Source organism: Seriola aureovittata, chromosome 16 (genome assembly GCF_021018895.1).
Source record: "Seriola aureovittata isolate HTS-2021-v1 ecotype China chromosome 16, ASM2101889v1, whole genome shotgun sequence".
Lineage (NCBI taxonomy): Eukaryota > Metazoa > Chordata > Actinopteri > Carangiformes > Carangidae > Seriola > Seriola aureovittata.
In genome coordinates, this window is record NC_079379.1 from 8,954,205 (window position 1) to 8,971,963 (window position 17,759).

The 17,759-nt window shown below is 41.3% G+C and overlaps 2 protein-coding genes across 3 annotated transcripts in view; one reads left to right on the forward strand and one right to left on the reverse strand.

Moving 5' to 3' along the window:
• Positions 1-9,085, reverse strand: part of LOC130183471 (exostosin-1c) — an 84,708-nt gene extending 75,623 nt beyond the window's left edge. Inside the window, exon 1 of the mRNA XM_056398919.1 lies at positions 8,934-9,085. The gene's annotated coding sequence lies outside the window, so the exon portion shown is untranslated. The remainder of the gene's footprint in view (positions 1-8,933) is intronic.
• Positions 9,086-11,732: 2,647 nt separating this feature from the next.
• On the forward strand, positions 11,733-15,828 carry LOC130183472 (probable thiopurine S-methyltransferase). 2 transcript variants are annotated; one of them, XM_056398921.1, is made up of 9 exons: positions 11,733-11,874; positions 12,674-12,799; positions 13,680-13,772; positions 13,934-14,066; positions 14,590-14,642; positions 14,730-14,804; positions 14,982-15,067; positions 15,252-15,296; positions 15,469-15,828. In XM_056398921.1, exons 2-9 carry the CDS (start codon positions 12,702-12,704, stop codon positions 15,585-15,587), a joined length of 702 nt encoding a protein of 233 aa, XP_056254896.1. In that variant the 5' UTR covers positions 11,733-11,874; positions 12,674-12,701; the 3' UTR covers positions 15,588-15,828. The 2 variants fall into 2 exon arrangements, with proteins under 2 accessions (XP_056254896.1, XP_056254895.1); XM_056398920.1 differs by having other exon boundaries at positions 11,806-11,963.
• The last annotated feature ends 1,931 nt before the right edge of the window (positions 15,829-17,759 follow it).

The following is a 17,759-nucleotide window of genomic DNA, read 5'->3' on the forward strand; positions in this document are numbered from 1 at the left end:
CCTGTCTGAAGTGGGAGAGATCACTTGCCGATTCACCATATGTCCCTTGACTATACTTTTAATTCTTCCTGCTATCCATTTTGATACTATACAGTTTTAGCCATGGATGCAATCTTTAAGTGTGCAATCAGACTGAGATAGCAAACAAGTATGCGATATATATGTATATATGTATATATTTATAATTTATCAATCTTTTCAACAAAATTATACCATTTTGCAAATGATTTGTCGGCCCACTTGCAATACTTTTGTGACCCACCAGCGGGTCCCGGACCACAGGTTGGGAACAACTGAACTAGACTTTTGTTTTTCTCTTGGCTAATTCTACATGAACAAAACTTGGGGGCCACACTACACAGATAATTACTACACTAAAACATCAGAGAGATGACATGAGAAAACATTTCAGACTTGACACCACTGAGGGAAAAACTGTGGATAAAAGTAGCGCCGTTAGTCGAACGCTGTTTCAAATGAGGCAGCAGAGACTCTAACTTCACTCAGACTTGATTTTTGTGACAGCACTAGTCCTTGACAGAGTAGCTTGACTGTAGCAGCAGGACTTGGGCAGACTGAAGTCTTTATTTAAATGGATTTTAACTGTACGTGTGTGAACACAGCGGCTAGCGTCTGCCACACTGCACCAGATAATTCAGGCCGGCTGATCCGCCTGTGGAGACGTCAGTGGGTGGGTTTTTGGCACCGTCCTTGTTTCTACTTCTCTGGCTACGACTGTGGCCGCATAAGCAGCAAAAGCAATCCTTGGTTGGGGGGAGAAATAGACACCTGGGATCCCATTGCATACTCCTCATCAATAATTCACTTGCTCCTTTAGTTAAGGCATTGATTTTCCTTTCTTGATTTTTTTCGTGCTTTATATCCCCTGCCACCAACGCATACAATTACACTTCAATCTTCTTCAGGATACACTCTGCTGAGAGATGTGTACCAGCGCTGTCCTTGTGATTTGTGGTCGTGGGGATAATTGATAGTGATGGCGGGAAGGTGTAATAGAAAAGTGATGGAGGACATCATTATGATGATGGTAATGCTGATGGGCATGAAGAATTTATTCCGCCGCCTTATCAGATCTAATGCCAAGTAATTTCACGTGGGGACGCCATTGCTTTTGTCCATCTTCCTGCAGTTGTCTTGCTAAAATAACTGTCTACTAAGGATATTTACATTGATCTAAATGCGCCATGGTCTCTCTCAAATACAGTTGGTTCAACAACAGGAGGAGGAGTTTCCATTTCCATGACTTAAACTGCCATTTCACAATAAGACACTATCATTAAAAACAACCTTTTACGCTCTTCATTTCATGTAACTTATCAAACACTAGCAGCTCAAAGCTCATTCTTGAAGTGACTTCAAAATTACAGTACATTAGAATATTTCTGAGGCAGTGAGATTTTATAGGTTTAGAGGATGGAGGATAAAATGTGAGGATAATATTACAGGGCATGAAACTGCCCATTTTTAAATAACTAAGCAGAAAAGAATTAATTCCTTCATCTTACTGCCTGAGAGCTCCAGGTGTGTGAAAGCGTCTGCTCAATACTGTTGATCTCTACCATACTTCCTTTTGTGGGCAAGGACAAACTGTACAATGAAAGTGTGTGGCCATTAGCAAGGAGAAACAATGATGAAGGTAAACCAGTGAAACTCTAGGGCATGCCTGGACCTGACAACATCCGTGGAGCTGCAAATCAGCGAGAAGACACACATCTACGGACAGAGACACATACACACGAAAAGTGGCTTTAAGTGGTGAGAGAAGTCCCTCTGTCATGGATCAATGATGGATCATTATGGTTGGGTGACTAGCACTGGAAAAAAGCCACAAGGCTCATTGAGTAAAGGGCCCTGAAGGTGGAAGGACATGGGTTCAAGGAAAGGTGAGGGCAGGATTCAGATCTACAATTCCACCTCTTGTCATTTGTTTCCCATCTATACCTCAATTCCTGCTTGTCCAACCTTCCGTCATTCCTTCCCTCAATTTTCCCCTCTCTTTTCCGCTCCTTTCCCTAAACCGAGTGGAGGGTTCCACTTAAAAACAATACCACTTTTGCTCTGTTTTCCTTTTGCAATTATTCCTGCTTCGTCCTCAAAAGGGGGTTGGGGTGGGGGTGGGGGTGGGGGTGGGGGGGTGTGAAGAGCGGGGCACAGAACACTTAATCACATGCGCGAGGAATACACTCTGCAAGGCCAACAATTCTTTGATCATTTGCTCGCCTTGAGTGCAAAGAAACTTCCAGGAAGGTTCACTCGGAGTGTACTGAACAAGCAATTATGTCAACACTTGCAAAGAGAAAATTGTGTCAACACTGCAAATTGGGGGGGGGGGTGTTCTTATATGGACTATATCATCAGAGCAGGACAAACTAGCTCTTCTACACAATGTTCCAGATCCTATCAGTAAAGAAAGTACCTCTCACCTTACCATACCTCTCTGACATACCTACAGTTTTAAAAAGGTACACTCCTACACTTCCTACAAAATAAGACGATGGTCATTTTAAGCATTTTTTTTCATCACTGATTCATTTTTAGTTTTTGCGAGGGAGTGATGGAACAAGAAGGAGCAGCCACAGTGAGTGTTTAAACAGCTCCACATCTCCACATCACCACAACTTCTCAGCAAGGGAACTAGTGTTCCACTGTTGTGTGGGAAAAATCAGATCACAGTTACAATTATTGTTGAGTGACTTTATTGAAATAACAAGACTTTGTTTGGCTGGGGTGTAAACAGATACTCAAGTTGCTCCTCTGTTGTATTTTTTGAAAAAATATTGTATTAAATCACACTTGGTGACACTGCCAGTAACAACGGGAGTCTGCAAATCAAGCAGGACTGAAATGTTATCGATTACAGCTTTAAAGGACTGAACTTCTCTACTGAATGTAATTTAATTCGGAAGCTGAACTCATTGTTGAATACAGGTAGATACGGAGGACACGGGAAGGTCAGTACTTATAAGCAAAGCAACAAGTCTAGGGGAATAAAAGGTGAGGCTGAAGGACAAGAGGCATGGAAGGAAAAGAACGACAACGCGGGAGAGGGACTTAATGATTGATATTTCATGGGTGACAGCTGTACCCAATCCCTACACTTCCTGCCCTCGAGCTCTTCCTCTCCGCGGGCCTTAAGGGCTTCCCTCAGCTGTTTCTACCTGCTGCGGTTTTTCACAGAACTACACTATTAAGTCATTCAGGGAAATGGAATTGAAATTTGTCATCCCATCTGGCTCCGTTGAATTGTGTTTACACAGCAGCTTATTCAACTGTGGCTGGCTTTGATAGAAAATGAGAACTGACATGCTCTGAAATGGATGTCACTGATGATGGCCTTCTACGGGAAATTCAGCTTTTGTCAGTTTGTGTTTTCCTTCCACCAAATGCTATACATAAAGAGATTTCTGTCTTTCAGGGACAGATTGACATTTCCCTTATTTGTTCAATTTGCGGTTTTCTGGCCATATAGCACCAGCCCCGAGCACAAGTGGCTTGGTAAATACTGAAGAATGAAATGCCCTACCATTACATTCATTCTCCAGGTAGCTAGTGTAAGAGAAACAGCAGCAGCAGCATTATGAAGCCTGAAATGATTTGGTATCGTGACAGAGAGCAAATTGTAAATTGACACTGGATGGGCCAAATGCCTTGTAAAATTATATTTCTATTCCTTCCCAAATGATATGGTAGTAAAGACAGTCCACCTGAATGATGGAGGCCTGCGATACTCTGACACAAATCCTGGATGATTGCACTGTACAACTGCCGGTGTGGTAGCAGGCCTTTCAGTGTCTTTTTGTGTGTGAGCCTCTGTCTAAACTATACTTAAACACACATCTGGCATGTGTGTTTTTGCTGGCGACAAATAGAGTGTTCTGAAGAAAACACAAATCTTGTGGTGAGGTGAAAGGTTCAGTCGCGCTAAAATTAAATCCTGGACTCTGTCATTTCAGGCCTGAGAGATGTGACAGTGAGACCGGGGACCAGAAGATAGCTCCACTAGGTTGGTTGTGTTGTAGCAGTGATTCCCAACTTTTTTGACTTGTGGTCTCTTAAAATGAAGCGATGTCTATGTCTACCCCTTGCATATGTCACTGAACAGAGGGCAGTTTGAACGGTCATTCTATCTGTGAATAATTTATCCTTAAATGTCTGTGGTTACTGTGGTAACACCAAGTGTAGTCAGAAATAAACCAGAAGGGTGTATCTGTTACAGTGCAGCCAAACAAACTCACTCAATAAAGAAGTCAGTCAATAATCTGCCTTTCCCATCATTCCATGAACAACTGCAATCTGATTTCATGCTGCGCAGGGTGAAAGTAGTTTCCCATCCAATGTAAAAGGAGCTGGGAGCTGTGGCTGCTGCTTCTTGTTCCATCACTCCTCCGTAAAAATTAAAACTCATCGGGCAGTCACAACCTGAACTGCAGTCATGAAAAGACCGTTGTTTTGTAGATGCATTTTTGATGACCCATCACGGTCTGCACCAGCCGCAGTGATAAACACACTGTGGTTTGTGGTTTCTTCACTATAAAAGTCACCCCCTGTTTAATGTGAAGCACGCAGTAAGAAATGTTGGGTTTGTATTAACGTCATACATTCTCATACAGTGTAAAGAGAGTGGAGAGTATAAAAATGAGATAAAATTATGCTACATTACATACATGCACTGTTTCCTGTTTGTGTTTGTGTGTGTGTGTGTGTGTGTGTGTGTGTGTGTGTGTGTGTGTGTGTGTAGGCAACCTCAATCTAGCACAGTAATGGAAGACTGCACCAGTTACAATGAAATCTACTATATAGAAATAGGATCAGTATAGGGCTGTAGTTTCATGAACATCTTAAAGTATTGTATAATTATGCATAATAGATATAATTAGACATAATTTACGGGCCTGAAGATATAAAATGATCCATATCACAAGCAAAAAGCAAATATTAGGGAAATATAAGTAGCTGAAGGTTACATACTCTAACCACTGTGTTAGTGTATGTTTCTTTCTTATAGTGACTGCAGGGGACAGGATGGCTAGGAATTTGCGTATGTGCCCATTAACTATGTATGTTTTTATTGGCGAGAGTGGCGGATGCCTGCATAATAGCAGGGTTGCATTTCCATCACTTTCTGGCTATCTACAACCTGAGCAGAAGTCAGGTTGAGTGTGTGAGGTTTGTCTGTTTGTGGCGAACCAAAGAAATCCTGCTGCGGTTCGAAAAAGAAAAAGAAAAAAAAAGAAAAAAATAGCGGCTGTCTCCCCTGACAGACCTGCATTAAAGGCTTACCACTGGGATGTGATCCATGCTCTATTTTCTGTCCTCACCTACTAGTTGCCCTTTGAAACTGAGGCGCTCTCACACTCCCACTCATACCATATGCATATGTAAGCAGAAACATAACACAGACGCATATGCACAATTTAGTGAGTTGAACAAATGGCTTTTTACTGTATGAAAAATATTCTGTCCTGCCTTCTCCATGCAGTTACCAGAGTATTTTTCCATTAGCTCGACCACCTTGGAATCATAATGGCCATAAACCTAAATCAAGCGCTGGTTCTTTTATGAGGCCATCTTCATAATATGGATAACAGCACGTTTTTCTCCACCTTAATAACACCGTACTTGCTCTGCATGGGTTGCAGGGCTCTGACACGGTTAATAAGATGTTTACCTCAAGCTGAATGCCCGGCAACACAACCAGCCTCCCAACCGCGCTCACATTCCAAACCCAGCATAATTACAAGCCGGGTTGATTAATTATGTCTCAACAATATGCTGCACTCCAACGCCACAAGGGCTAATTAACAGAATGAACAAGATGGGTAGGAACAATTATTAGGAGGTTCAAGCTTGCGCTCTGAATTTGGCAGCGCTGTTTACAGTCCTAGGGACAGAAAATGTGCAGATCAGGCTCCATCGCCTAGACAGAGACAAAGATCATAGCTAAGACTGACACACAGCTCTGAGCATATAGAGTGCAAAAGCCTACTGAAGACTCTGATATTGCAATTACGCTGCTCTGTGTTCTGGGTGCCTGGCTGTGCACCTGACAACACACACACACACACACTGCAGAAACAGCGTGCAGCAAAATCCATCTGCCTTACTAACTGGTCCTGCTTCGCAGTGCATCCTACCTGCAACCCATCTTATCTCTGCAGCTTGGGCCTGGAGGCAGTCCTATCGCAGAACTCATATCAGATCGGCCTATAAACAATCTGACCTTGACAACGGGGGGAAGATAAAGCATCTGACCCTGGGGTAAGGAAGAAAACGCACATTCCAGACAAGGTTCAATTAGCAGAGTGTCCCTATCAATCTGAGATTTTAAAATATTCTCGTGGGAAAATGAGTTTCTCCTCTGATTCTATTATTTATAACAATACCGCTGATTATAACACTATAAAGTTTTATTTTTAATACCACTCCTTTACTCCCAAACTTGATTATGAGCACAGCAGAAGCACAGTAAAAAGTGCGTGAGCATCCATGAACACTATGCACAGTGACCCATCAGGGTTAATAGCTTATAAAGGCTGCACACTGATATTCTCAACCCCTGTATTGAATGCCTTGATTATGGAAATGCCAACCCCCTCTGGAATCTGAATATTGTCCGTCTTGGACAACGCCTCAACATGACAAGATTTGTGCTTCTCTTAATCACCAAGGGAGGGTATTACAGAACCATCATGAATGGAAAATCCCATTAAGACGAGGGGGTCTGCCATTACAATGCAGTCATTTCATAAATCAGACGAAATCCACGTACAGCTTGCTGTCAGGATCCACCCTCCCCAGTGAGCCCCTTTTTTGGTGCATCCGTGATAATGACAGCATTTTATTTGGGACCACCGAAAGTCGCCATCTTTCATTTTTTTCCTTTTTTCATGAAAAAATTAGCCAGAGACTTGTAATTAATTGCTGCTATGAACTCCTGCGGCCTTGTTTGTTTCTTTGGGATTCATTAAGACATGGAGCACTTAGCAGGATGTGAAAGCAGGTAATTTTCAGCTCTCTCCTGGACTATTAGCTAAGATATCTTGAATGCAAGGGCGGCATCCAAGACAAACAGGAGTCAGAACAAAGTTTTGTTTTTTTTTCTTATTCGGACTACATTAATAAGACACAACTCTGTGGCCTGTTTGTTTTTCAAATAAGGTGTTATACATATTTCAAGGTATTTCACAGGTATAGATTTCACAGGTTTCAAAGAAGCTCTCAAGTAATCGGAAATTCCCTACAGCGCTCAAGAAATGCTTAATTCACAATGACAGTGAGAGTGAAGAGGTCATGTTATACTGTACGATACTGTTCCCTAATGCCTCCTGCTGTCACTGTCTTCATCGGTAGCCAATAAAAGTCTGAGGAGTGAACATGCCAAGACTTTACATTCAGTGCACTTTAGGTTTAAAGTCATTCTGATTTTGATCGTGCTGGCCACCGTTTTGCATACAGAAACAGTATGACAGCTGAATTATAGTGGTATAACATTATTTAACATTCTTGGATGGTGGCAGAGTAATGTGCCACCCGCAGCCCATCTGTCCAGAGGGAGAAGCAGATCCTCTGCCAAAGGATCTCAACGTGTTGTGAAGACTTTCCAAAGCTCAGAGGGCTGGCTCAGGGCTCAGCAAGGACCCACAGAGAGCATCATTATCTACTACAGCGTTAGAATTACTTAGAAATGAATCAGGCTGTGACACAGCTACAGCATTTAAACGCTACTGAGTCAAAACATGCCACCACCCTCTCAGCATACCTGTCACAGATTCATACAGACATCCGTTGCAGGTGGCTGTAGCAGGCTCATCCAGTTCTGAGCTGGGAGGGTCAGAACAGACTCTCCAGTCGCCCCCCTCTCAAGCGGGATCAGCAGCTGCTACAGTGAACTGCTGAGCGTCCTGCTCTGGCGGAGCTGTCACAGCCGATGACAACCAGCCGGAGAGGCTGAAAACACCAACTTCTCCTCCTGACGGGGCGATCCCGCTCTACAATACGGTTAAGTTACAACAGACTGACACAGAGCGAACACAGGCACCGACCGGGTGCGTCCGAAAAAATAAATGTCAAGGCGGAGGAGTGTCCCGCCGCTCCCCCTCGCGTCTGTCCTCCAAATTCCCCTGATCTCTCACTCGCTGATATGTCGGGTTCTCCGGGTTATTATCCAGCATGCACCTCTCTCAGTCAGAGCACCGTGGACCGCACATCATCATCCTCACCACCACCGCCGCCACCACCACCACCAGCCACCTGGATTTACTGAACCAGGCTGCGTCTGTCAAATAAAGGCTGGTAGTCTCATGATAATCCAGTGGTGAATTAAAGTGCCCCTGTTGCACTTAATGTTGAGTTTGGATTATAGGGACCTACTGGTACTATTTTATCTCTACACAACCGCTACGGAATAACAAAAGCTCTTCTAGTCTTGATGTCAAGCGCTGCTGTAAATACTCGTGATTCCCATCTTAAAATCTATAAGCAGCGTGAGTGACAAAGGTGCGCTGAGCATCGCACAAACAATACACCAGGAACTGACGAGCAGTTAAGGCAGCTTTATGGTGGAAAACGCACTTTACAGAAACATATTCCCAGTTTTACAATCGCAACATGTGCCTCTGCCAAATATAAGCGGACAATGAAGCGTTTCGTTGTATTTGTAAGAACATGAGCTTGCAATGGTGATTGATGCCTTTTACACCAGAGGATAAGATCCACATGAGCCAAATGAGAAACACTCTGTAAGTCTGAATACAGAAGACGAGATTAATCTCAGCAGTAACATCGGGTTATCCATTATTAGCCTACTCAGATGCATCTACAATGAACGCAGCCTCTAAACATAGACAGCAGAAATCACCCAGTACGATCCCCGCTGCGCTCCGACTTCTCCGCGACAGAGAGCTCGCTCTTACCGGGTGGCGAACCACGCTCTTCCCCTCTCTGGTAATTTTCCTTTTCACACCACGGCGGGGCATTTGCGAATCAATTCAGCATGCAAAAGCGCAGGTTTCCCCGTAGGGACATGAATGATGAGTGTGCGTGTTAAATTGTCCATTTTCCATATCTACAACAGTCCACACACGACCCGCCTCCGGGCGGTGCTGATTGGTTCAGAGGCTCCTCGACGTCTCAGTCGCACGGTAAAGAAAAACACACACACATCTGGATGCGACCCCGCGCAACTGGAGCGCTCTGGAAGCACCGAATTACGCACAGGCATTGAACCGACATGGAGGAGCGTCACATTTCTCCAGGCTCCTTTAGATGTAGTCTACTGTTTGTTGCGGCTGAGGATAACAATCGTGTCACCTTTGCGGAAAGTATGGTTTCAAATTCACCACTTGTAGACGCTGGGCCACCATCGTGAAGGTGATTTTGAACGAGGGGCACCAGTTTGGGAGTATGTTTTTGTTTCAGCATTTGAATTCTACAAGACAATAGTTGTCGGCCATAAGCCAGTGGTGATGTGAATAAGTTGGCATATGTAACGCATTAATACTTCAGAGTAAATTACAATGAAGTAAAATGCTTCGTTATTTTGGTTCCACAGCCTATTAAGGATCTGCAGGGGGGAGGCCCACAGAGCCCAGATGTTTATTTTAAAATTCACCACTAGCAGCACTATTTTCATTATATGGGCTATGTGGCTTTCTAACTACCATGCCTCAGTACATTTAATGTGGCACAGCATAATACTATCACGGGGAACAAAGCTGAGGTGACACAGCGCCTTTATTTCCACAGTGAAACCGGCATTTCTGAGACTCTTGCGCCGCCCTGCGTCCGGAACAAATCACATCCCCGCCCTCTGCTTCCCTCTGATTCCACTGTTGGAAGGATATCTTATCCCTGGACCTGTCTCCTGACTCCGACGCAGCGCAGCAAGTGTGGAGAGAGGCAGACTGAGCAAGGGAGACTAATCACTGAACAGTGGAGAGGCTTTCTGAGGATTAGTGACAGCTGTCACAGTCTGGATGTGGTTTCAGGAAAAAGAAAAGAGTGCGTCCAGAATCAAAATGTCACAATTGTTAGAAAATAACTTCATAAATAAATCGTATTAAACACTGACAATTGAAAGTACATTTTAAATCATTATTATCAATCATTATTATTATTATTATTATTAGTAGTAGTAGTAGTAGTAGTAGTAGTATTGGTAATAGTGGTAGTAGTAAGTAGTAGTCTGTTAAGAAGCTGGAACCAATAGCCTACATGTTTTATAATTTTTGCTAAAAGAACATAAATAATGAATGTCTAATTGATTATCGAAATAGTTGGTGATTAACTTTCTGTGGAGCAGCTAATCAATTATCTAATTAATTGCACTACACTGCAGCAAAGATACCATTCTCCATGACATTTCATGAAATTCAACATGTTGAGGAAGACTGTGAGGTACAGTTGAAAGCTTCAGAAACAAGAAAATCTAGTGAGTGGCCCTTAAGTTAAGATCTTATTTTGGATAGGACTATTGTTCCCAAGGTCAAGAATGAACTTTAGAGCTCTAACAAACTTACCATCCTGCAGAATTTTGTTTAGGTCCAGTTCAATTTGGACTTGCTCATATCAGGTGGATGGATTATTCTACAATAGAGTCTTATTGGGAGTTATGCAATTCAGTATATTAACAGGATTTGATTTGGAATTAAATTAACAGGACCATTATGAAAAGATGTAGCCTATATTGTAACCAAGTAAATTTAATTAATGTAGCCAAGGTGACAACGCTGTTGTTTGCTAACAACCGCCCTGTAGAAAAGATTATGCACGGTTCTATAGAACCGCAAATTAATTAGCTCTAAAATTTTGCTTGGGAATCCCTAAGGACCCTTTCATGGACCATTGCTAGTCCCCATGGAGAACCACATAACATTTACCACATTTAGCTGAATATTTGTGTTCTATGCCAGTTTTTTTCTTTTTCTATTCTAATTAAATCATAAATCAGTACAAACACAAAATGTCTGATATATTTCCATGGTTTTTCTTTTTTTCCCCCCATTTTTTGTATTTCATACACACAGTAACAGAAACAAAAGGAAGATTTTTTTTTAACTTATTCATCCATATATATAAAAAGAAATACAAATGCACACAAATATTTGGAAGTAGGCCTATCCTATATTCGTAGATTGGTAGCTGCTTACGGATATACCTACACTCATTTATGAATTAATGAGAAGATGTATAAGCTACTAACTAAAGACTAATAAAAAAAACACAAGGCTGGCTGAGTTGATCAGTATTCTTACACACTTGGTTGGCAGTTCATTAGGAAGGATACAGTCTAATGCAACAGTCCTGCAATAAATCCTTCCTTTGTGAAGGTGAAACTGTTCAGGTTTTTAAACTGTTTTAAAGAGGTGTTGAATCAACTTTATGATATTTTAGAGGATGAGTATGTTGGCGCTGTTGAGCTGTCTTCTGGTATACTGAGATTTATTTTTGTTATTTAGTCTCCCTCTATGATATAAAAAGGGTGGTGGACACTGCAAGCTACGGCTTCATTATACATGTCATAAAAGGTATGATTTATTACAGGACCGTTGTATGAGACTAGTGGTACATTCCCATATTTTCCACGCACCCTGAACGCAGCATTAGGCTCCTCCCAAACCAGAAGTAAAACCGGGTGAAATTGGGAGTTCTTTTTATCCCTGAGTAAAACCTGTCAGGAACTGCTGTCTAACAGATTCTGTTGCTGTCGCTACGATTGTCAAACCAAACGACTGCCTGACAGACTTTCTTGAGGTCAATAAAGACACATAAACCATTGATTTAAACGGTTGTACGAAGCCGCTGCTGCTGCTGGTGTGTTGTTGATCAAACATAAGCCGTCTTCAGTAAGGAAAGGTACGGGTTTGATTAGAATTGACAAACATGCAGGCCTCAGATTTTCACTTAGTGGTACTGTGGTTGGTTTTGCTCCAGGCTGCTGCTAGGTAAGCATGACTCGGACTGTGAAACCATTATGTAGCTAATATATATATATGATTCCTTCAGGTCATAATATTAAAAAGTTCCATTGCTCTATTCTTTAAAAGAAAGTCATTTTGGGGCATTTTCAATGTCCTACCTATTTTTTGTACCTTCAAAGCAGTAAAATCTAATTTATTTACAATAGGAAAGACCTCATGTTATGCAAGCTGTTTGGTTTACGTCAGAGTTGTGTAACCCACGTGATGCTTTCATTTCAAGATGCTGGATTAGTTATTCCTGGGACAAAACCATGGAGGCCACAAGCTCTGACTTTCCAGTTTTGCAATGTGTTTACACATTAGATTACTCTGTATAAATGTACACAACCTTTAACCTGAGTTCTGTCTGCTCTGGCTCCTTTATCCTATTCTTCTGTAATTATCAACCAGTGGAGTCAGACAAACTTGGGTCAATGAGAATCATGGTTTTGTAACCCCACAAGCTTGTTAACTGCTCACTAATGGCTTGTTTAATGCTCTGGTGCAACATGTAGCTACTTGTCAATCCAGTGCCCCCCCCTCCATATTTAACACACACACACACTGTGCAGCTGTTGTACGTGTGTGTGTGCAGGATTGTGTGAAAGTGTGTATCATGCATTCTCACCTGTCTGCTCCAGACACAGATACAAATGCTATTCTCTTCATTCTGCTCTCTTCTCCCCTCCCTGTAGTTGTCAGAGTCAGGCAAACATATCCAGCATGCTGGCACCGCAGGCGGATCGGGTCATGGCACTCGGAGAATGGGAGGAACGCTGGCAGGAGGAGAGAACTGGCTTCCATCAGCCTCATGTACACAAGTAAAAAAAAAACAAAAAAAACTACTAATACTTTCTTCTACCTACTCAGTGGAATAAGGGAGAACAAAAAGTCTTGCAAATGCATGTATGATTTAACAACATAACCCCCTGTCAGTGATCCTGTGAAAATGTCAGAAAAAGCTGCACAAACAAATCAGTTATTTACAAGGCAAATAAGGACTTTCATTCACGTGCTGCACCCTCGAAGCTCACTCTGATTGTATGTCAAGTCAATTTTTATTTGTATAGCGCCAATTCACAACATAAGTTACCTCAAGGCACTTTTCAAATAGAGCAGGTCTAGACCTTCTCCTTATAATATTATTTACCAGAACAATTCCCACCAAGGGGTTAGGCAACAGTGGCAAGGAAAAACTTCCCTTTAACAGGCAGAAACCTCGAGCAGAACTGGACTCAGGGTGGGCGGCCTTCTGTCTTGACCAGTTGTGTTGGGAGAGATAGAGAGTGTGCACGCAGGAGATAAAGAGAGAGCAAGAGAGAGCACAGAGGAAAAGAACAAGAAGATGCAATGACAGTAATAATAATAGTAGTGATAGTAGCGGCTGTAACAGCAATAATAGTGTAATGGTAACTGTAATGCTCCTACTGATGAAAGTAATACTGAAAGCTAATAACAGTAATAATAATTATTATTATCAATTTTAGTAAATTTAATGGTAAAATTTAAAGGAAGGCGATAAAGAAAGAAGGGAGAGAGAGGCACACAGCCTGGGTGCTCATGGGCTTGTTGGAGACAAGTTTTTCTTAGAGTTAATAAGTTTAAATGGAGTGTGATATAACTAGCTATTAAGAATAAATGAGCAGGAACGCCTGGTGGTGTGCTGTTAATATTGGTTTTGCGGTTTTCTATTTTTGACAGGATGCTGGAGAACAATATTGATAAAGTTCTCGCCGGACGGACAGGAGTTCGCTTCTTCTTCCCTCTCTGTGGGAAAGCAGTAGATATGAAGTGGTATGAAACAGCTTATTATATCCAATAAGGATCCCATTTTGGTGTTATCATTTCTGCTAAAAATACCAGTTGTTATTAAAAACACCCTATAATTAAAACATTTTCTCAGTGATGAAAACAATGTACTTCTAAGGTCTCTCTCCTTTTTGTGTGAATACCAGGTTAGCAGATATGGGCCATTCAGTGGTTGGGGTGGAGATATCAGAAAAGGCCATAAAACAGTTCTTTGAGGAGAACAACTTGACCTACAGTGAAGAGCCTGTCCCTGCCATACCTGGAGCAAAGGTTTACAAGGTAGATAAAGTGTATATATGCAGAAAGGGTGAGGGGTGACAATGTTAATGATAAACATTTTGTATGTTTTATTTTTGGTGGCAGAATCTGCCATTCCTGTGTTGGATTCAGTTCTCTCTCTCTCTCTCTCTCTCACTCTCTCTCTCTCTCTCTCTCTCTCTCTCTCTCACTCTCTCACTCTCTCACTCTCTCACTCTCTCACTCACTCACTCTCTCTCTCTCTCTCTCTCTCTCTCTCTCTCTCTCTTCTCTCTCTCTCTCTCTCTCCTCTCTCTCTCTCTCTCTCTTCTCTCTCTCTCTCTCTTCTCTCTCTCTCTCTCTCTCTCTCTCTCTCTCTCTCTCTCTCTCACATACACACGGAACATGCAAGAATGATGCAGCGAGCAATCCAGTGTTACTGTCTGTAATGTTATCACACAGATATCAGCATCATTTCAAAAATTCTAAACACTATAGTATGCTCTACCTGTGCACATGTACTGAGAAAAAGAGTTTGTTAATCCACATTGTCTTTGTTCTGCAGAGCTCAGAGAAAAATATCTCCTTATATCAATGTGACCTGTACAACTTCTCCAGGTAGGTAACCAGTGTGTGTGTGTGTGTGTGTGTGTCTTAAAAAGGTGTGTGTTCCTTACTTACAATTACTTTTTCTCAATTTCACAGTTCCATCGAGGGTCAGTTCGGGGCAATCTGGGACAGGGGATCTCTGGTGGCTATCAACCCAAGAGACAGAGAAAAGTAAGATGAGACTGAACCCTCCACTGAGCTTTTATATTGTTTTTTTTTTTTTAAGACCCAACATAGAAGCAGATGGTTTATATTTCAGACCAACCTGAAATGCAATGAAAACCGCATGAAACTGTTTAAATTTAGAATTTGACTTATGGTAATTTATTCTCTCTTACAATACCACAGGTATACTGCTCTCATCATCTCTCTCATGGCTGAAGACTGCAGATACCTTTTGGACACTTTGCTGTACAATCCCGAATTATATAAAGGTAGCTGTCAATATTGTCTGTAAAACATCAGGCACTGTGTGGACACCTATCAGGTCTTAAAGCAAAAGGAAATATCCTTCTGTTTATCATTTATTTTGTATATTACGAAGTCTGCAGGGGACCTGTGCATTTGTATGAATGTGGTGAAAGATGAAACATATTTGTGACTGTATTTGTTTTTCAGGTCCTCCCTTTTTTGTGCCTGATGAGCAAGTGCACAGCCTGTTTGGTAAGTGTTGTTGACACTAATCATGAAACTAAGGCTTATAAATTAGCCAAAACATGTGAAGAGCAGAGGTGATACTTGGATACCTGATCCCTATTAGAAATGTGAGTACTTTTTTTGCTAACAGTCATAGAGATGAATTTGTGCTTTTTAATGGTGCATTTCCTTTCCTCAGGGAACAGCTGTGATATCGAGCTGGTGCACTCGGTGGATGCCTTGACAGACAGACAGCGAGGCTGGGGGCTGGACTACCTGACCGAAAATGTACACCTCATCACTCTAAAGAGCAGTTAAAATTATCTTGTAAGTTTAAAGAGTGCAGAAATCTTTGGCTTTTTTGCAAACACAGGTCCTAGGCAATTTTTTTATGCTTACACATCTTCTTGATAAAGCGCAGTTTTGGGGGAAAATAGAGGTGAATGGAAATAAGATGTCAAGAGAATTTCTACTCACAAATTTTAATAATTAATAATTAAGTAATGTAACATAAACTGTTTTCAATGCCTGACGAAATAAAACATGTTTTGTAACAAGATGTCTGTGGCTTAATTGAAACAACTTGGATATCAGACACCTTTTGTGTATTACTGACAATATTAACAGTTTTAACCAGGCAATTTCTATACATTTATAGAACTATTTTTCTTAAATAAAATGCAACTGAGAAAACTGAAAAGCTAGAAAATCACAACGTCAAAGGAAGGAAATCTTTAAAACATAAATAAATAAAAAAGTAAAATGATGCTATAATGTATAAAATATCAGTCTTTGAAATCTTTCCTTTCTCCACAAAGCACAAATATATATCCAAAGGGAACAGATATCATCCAGTTATCAGTCTATGATGTGAAATTGTAGGTGGAGGAAAAAACAACAAAAACAGATTAAAGTTTCATGAAATCTACAAAAAGTAGATTACATTAAGAATCCAAGCCCATTTTATACTTAGATCTTGCTTTACTTTATTGCTATTTGGGTCCCCACAGACCCCACTGCTGTATGTGAGAAAAATAATAATAATAATAATTGCAAAATCAATTTTCTTTCCTTTTTCCTCATGTTATTGAAACCCAAGACAAATTAATGTAGGCTATAGAAGTAATATCCCTTTGCCAAAAACTGGGCTTCTGGGAACATCTGATAAAAGCTGACTACACATATACATTTGTGGTCAGTGTCAGCACAGAGAGGTCTAACTCCCTCTCTTGAACATATATATTATAAAACTCCAGCAACATAGTGAAAATCCTAATATTAGAGTCTAATTTGGAATCTGGGAAGGGCAGCCTGCTTTAAAAGTTTTGTCAACACCAATCACAGATACAGAGCATGTGAAAACCCATTATTTAAACATGTTTTAGAGCTGAGGTCTCTAGGGCCCCAAAGAGAGGTATAATGTTTTCTGTAGAGGGTTCCTGAAAGAAATGCCATGATTAAAAACAATTATCATAGAGGAAAATCCATTAAATATGAAGCTGATAAAACAAGATTTATAAAAACAATATAAAATCGTCATACTGTTGCGTCAATAGTCCAGTTTGTCCCAAATTGTCTGTGGCCCTGTGGAAACGGCTAACTCTAGCAAACACAGGAGGGAGAATTAGCTAGCAAAGATGCTCTGATGCTATCCAGAACAGTTGAGTTTACAGAAATGCCAAAATATCGCGAGAAACCCAGAAATGTAAGGCGCCACTGTATAAAAGTTTTATGTGTTTTTAAGACGTTATATAAAAATAAAACGTTTTAAAATGTGGCAGTCAATGTTTCAACCGCTATTTATGCAGCTAGAACAATATACCAGAAACGTACATTTCAGGAGCAGCCGACCTCACCTCTGTGTGGAATGATGAGTCCTGAACAGGTGAGGACAACAGCCACACATTACAAGTTTAGCTACACCTGTTAAACGTCGTTATAAACTTAAATATAGTACACGTCTTTACTCTTTACTGGTTTTAGTCCAGCAGGAGTCGGTTTTTGTGTCAAACCGTTGCCAATTTCAAGTAGCTTCAGGAGCGTGCAGGCCAAGCCTGGTAGGCCTCACTGAACAAGCAGCTTGTTTTTTGTTTTATTTATGTCGTTCACGAAATGTGTTTAATTTTCAAAGGAAGAGAATGACTTGTAATCTCCTCCTTTTATAACGGCACATAATGTTTTGCTCTTAACATTTGAGACTAACCTGCACATGTCCATCATTGCTGTCGACTCAGGTTGGCTGAGATCTGTTCATCGAACCATAGGGGGCGCCAAAGTATCAGAAAGAGCCCGAGTCCTGCTCATCTGACCTGAATGCAGACAGGTCTTCTGTAATGAAGAGGCGAGAAGACCACTTCACCACTGATGATGTTAAATGCAAGTGTCAATATGTTGTTGAAGTCTTAGCACTAATACTGCATGACTTAGGTCAGCTACTACTCCCTGCCTCCTGTCGAAGTGTTGGTAATTGCTGAATAAATAGGAATTTGC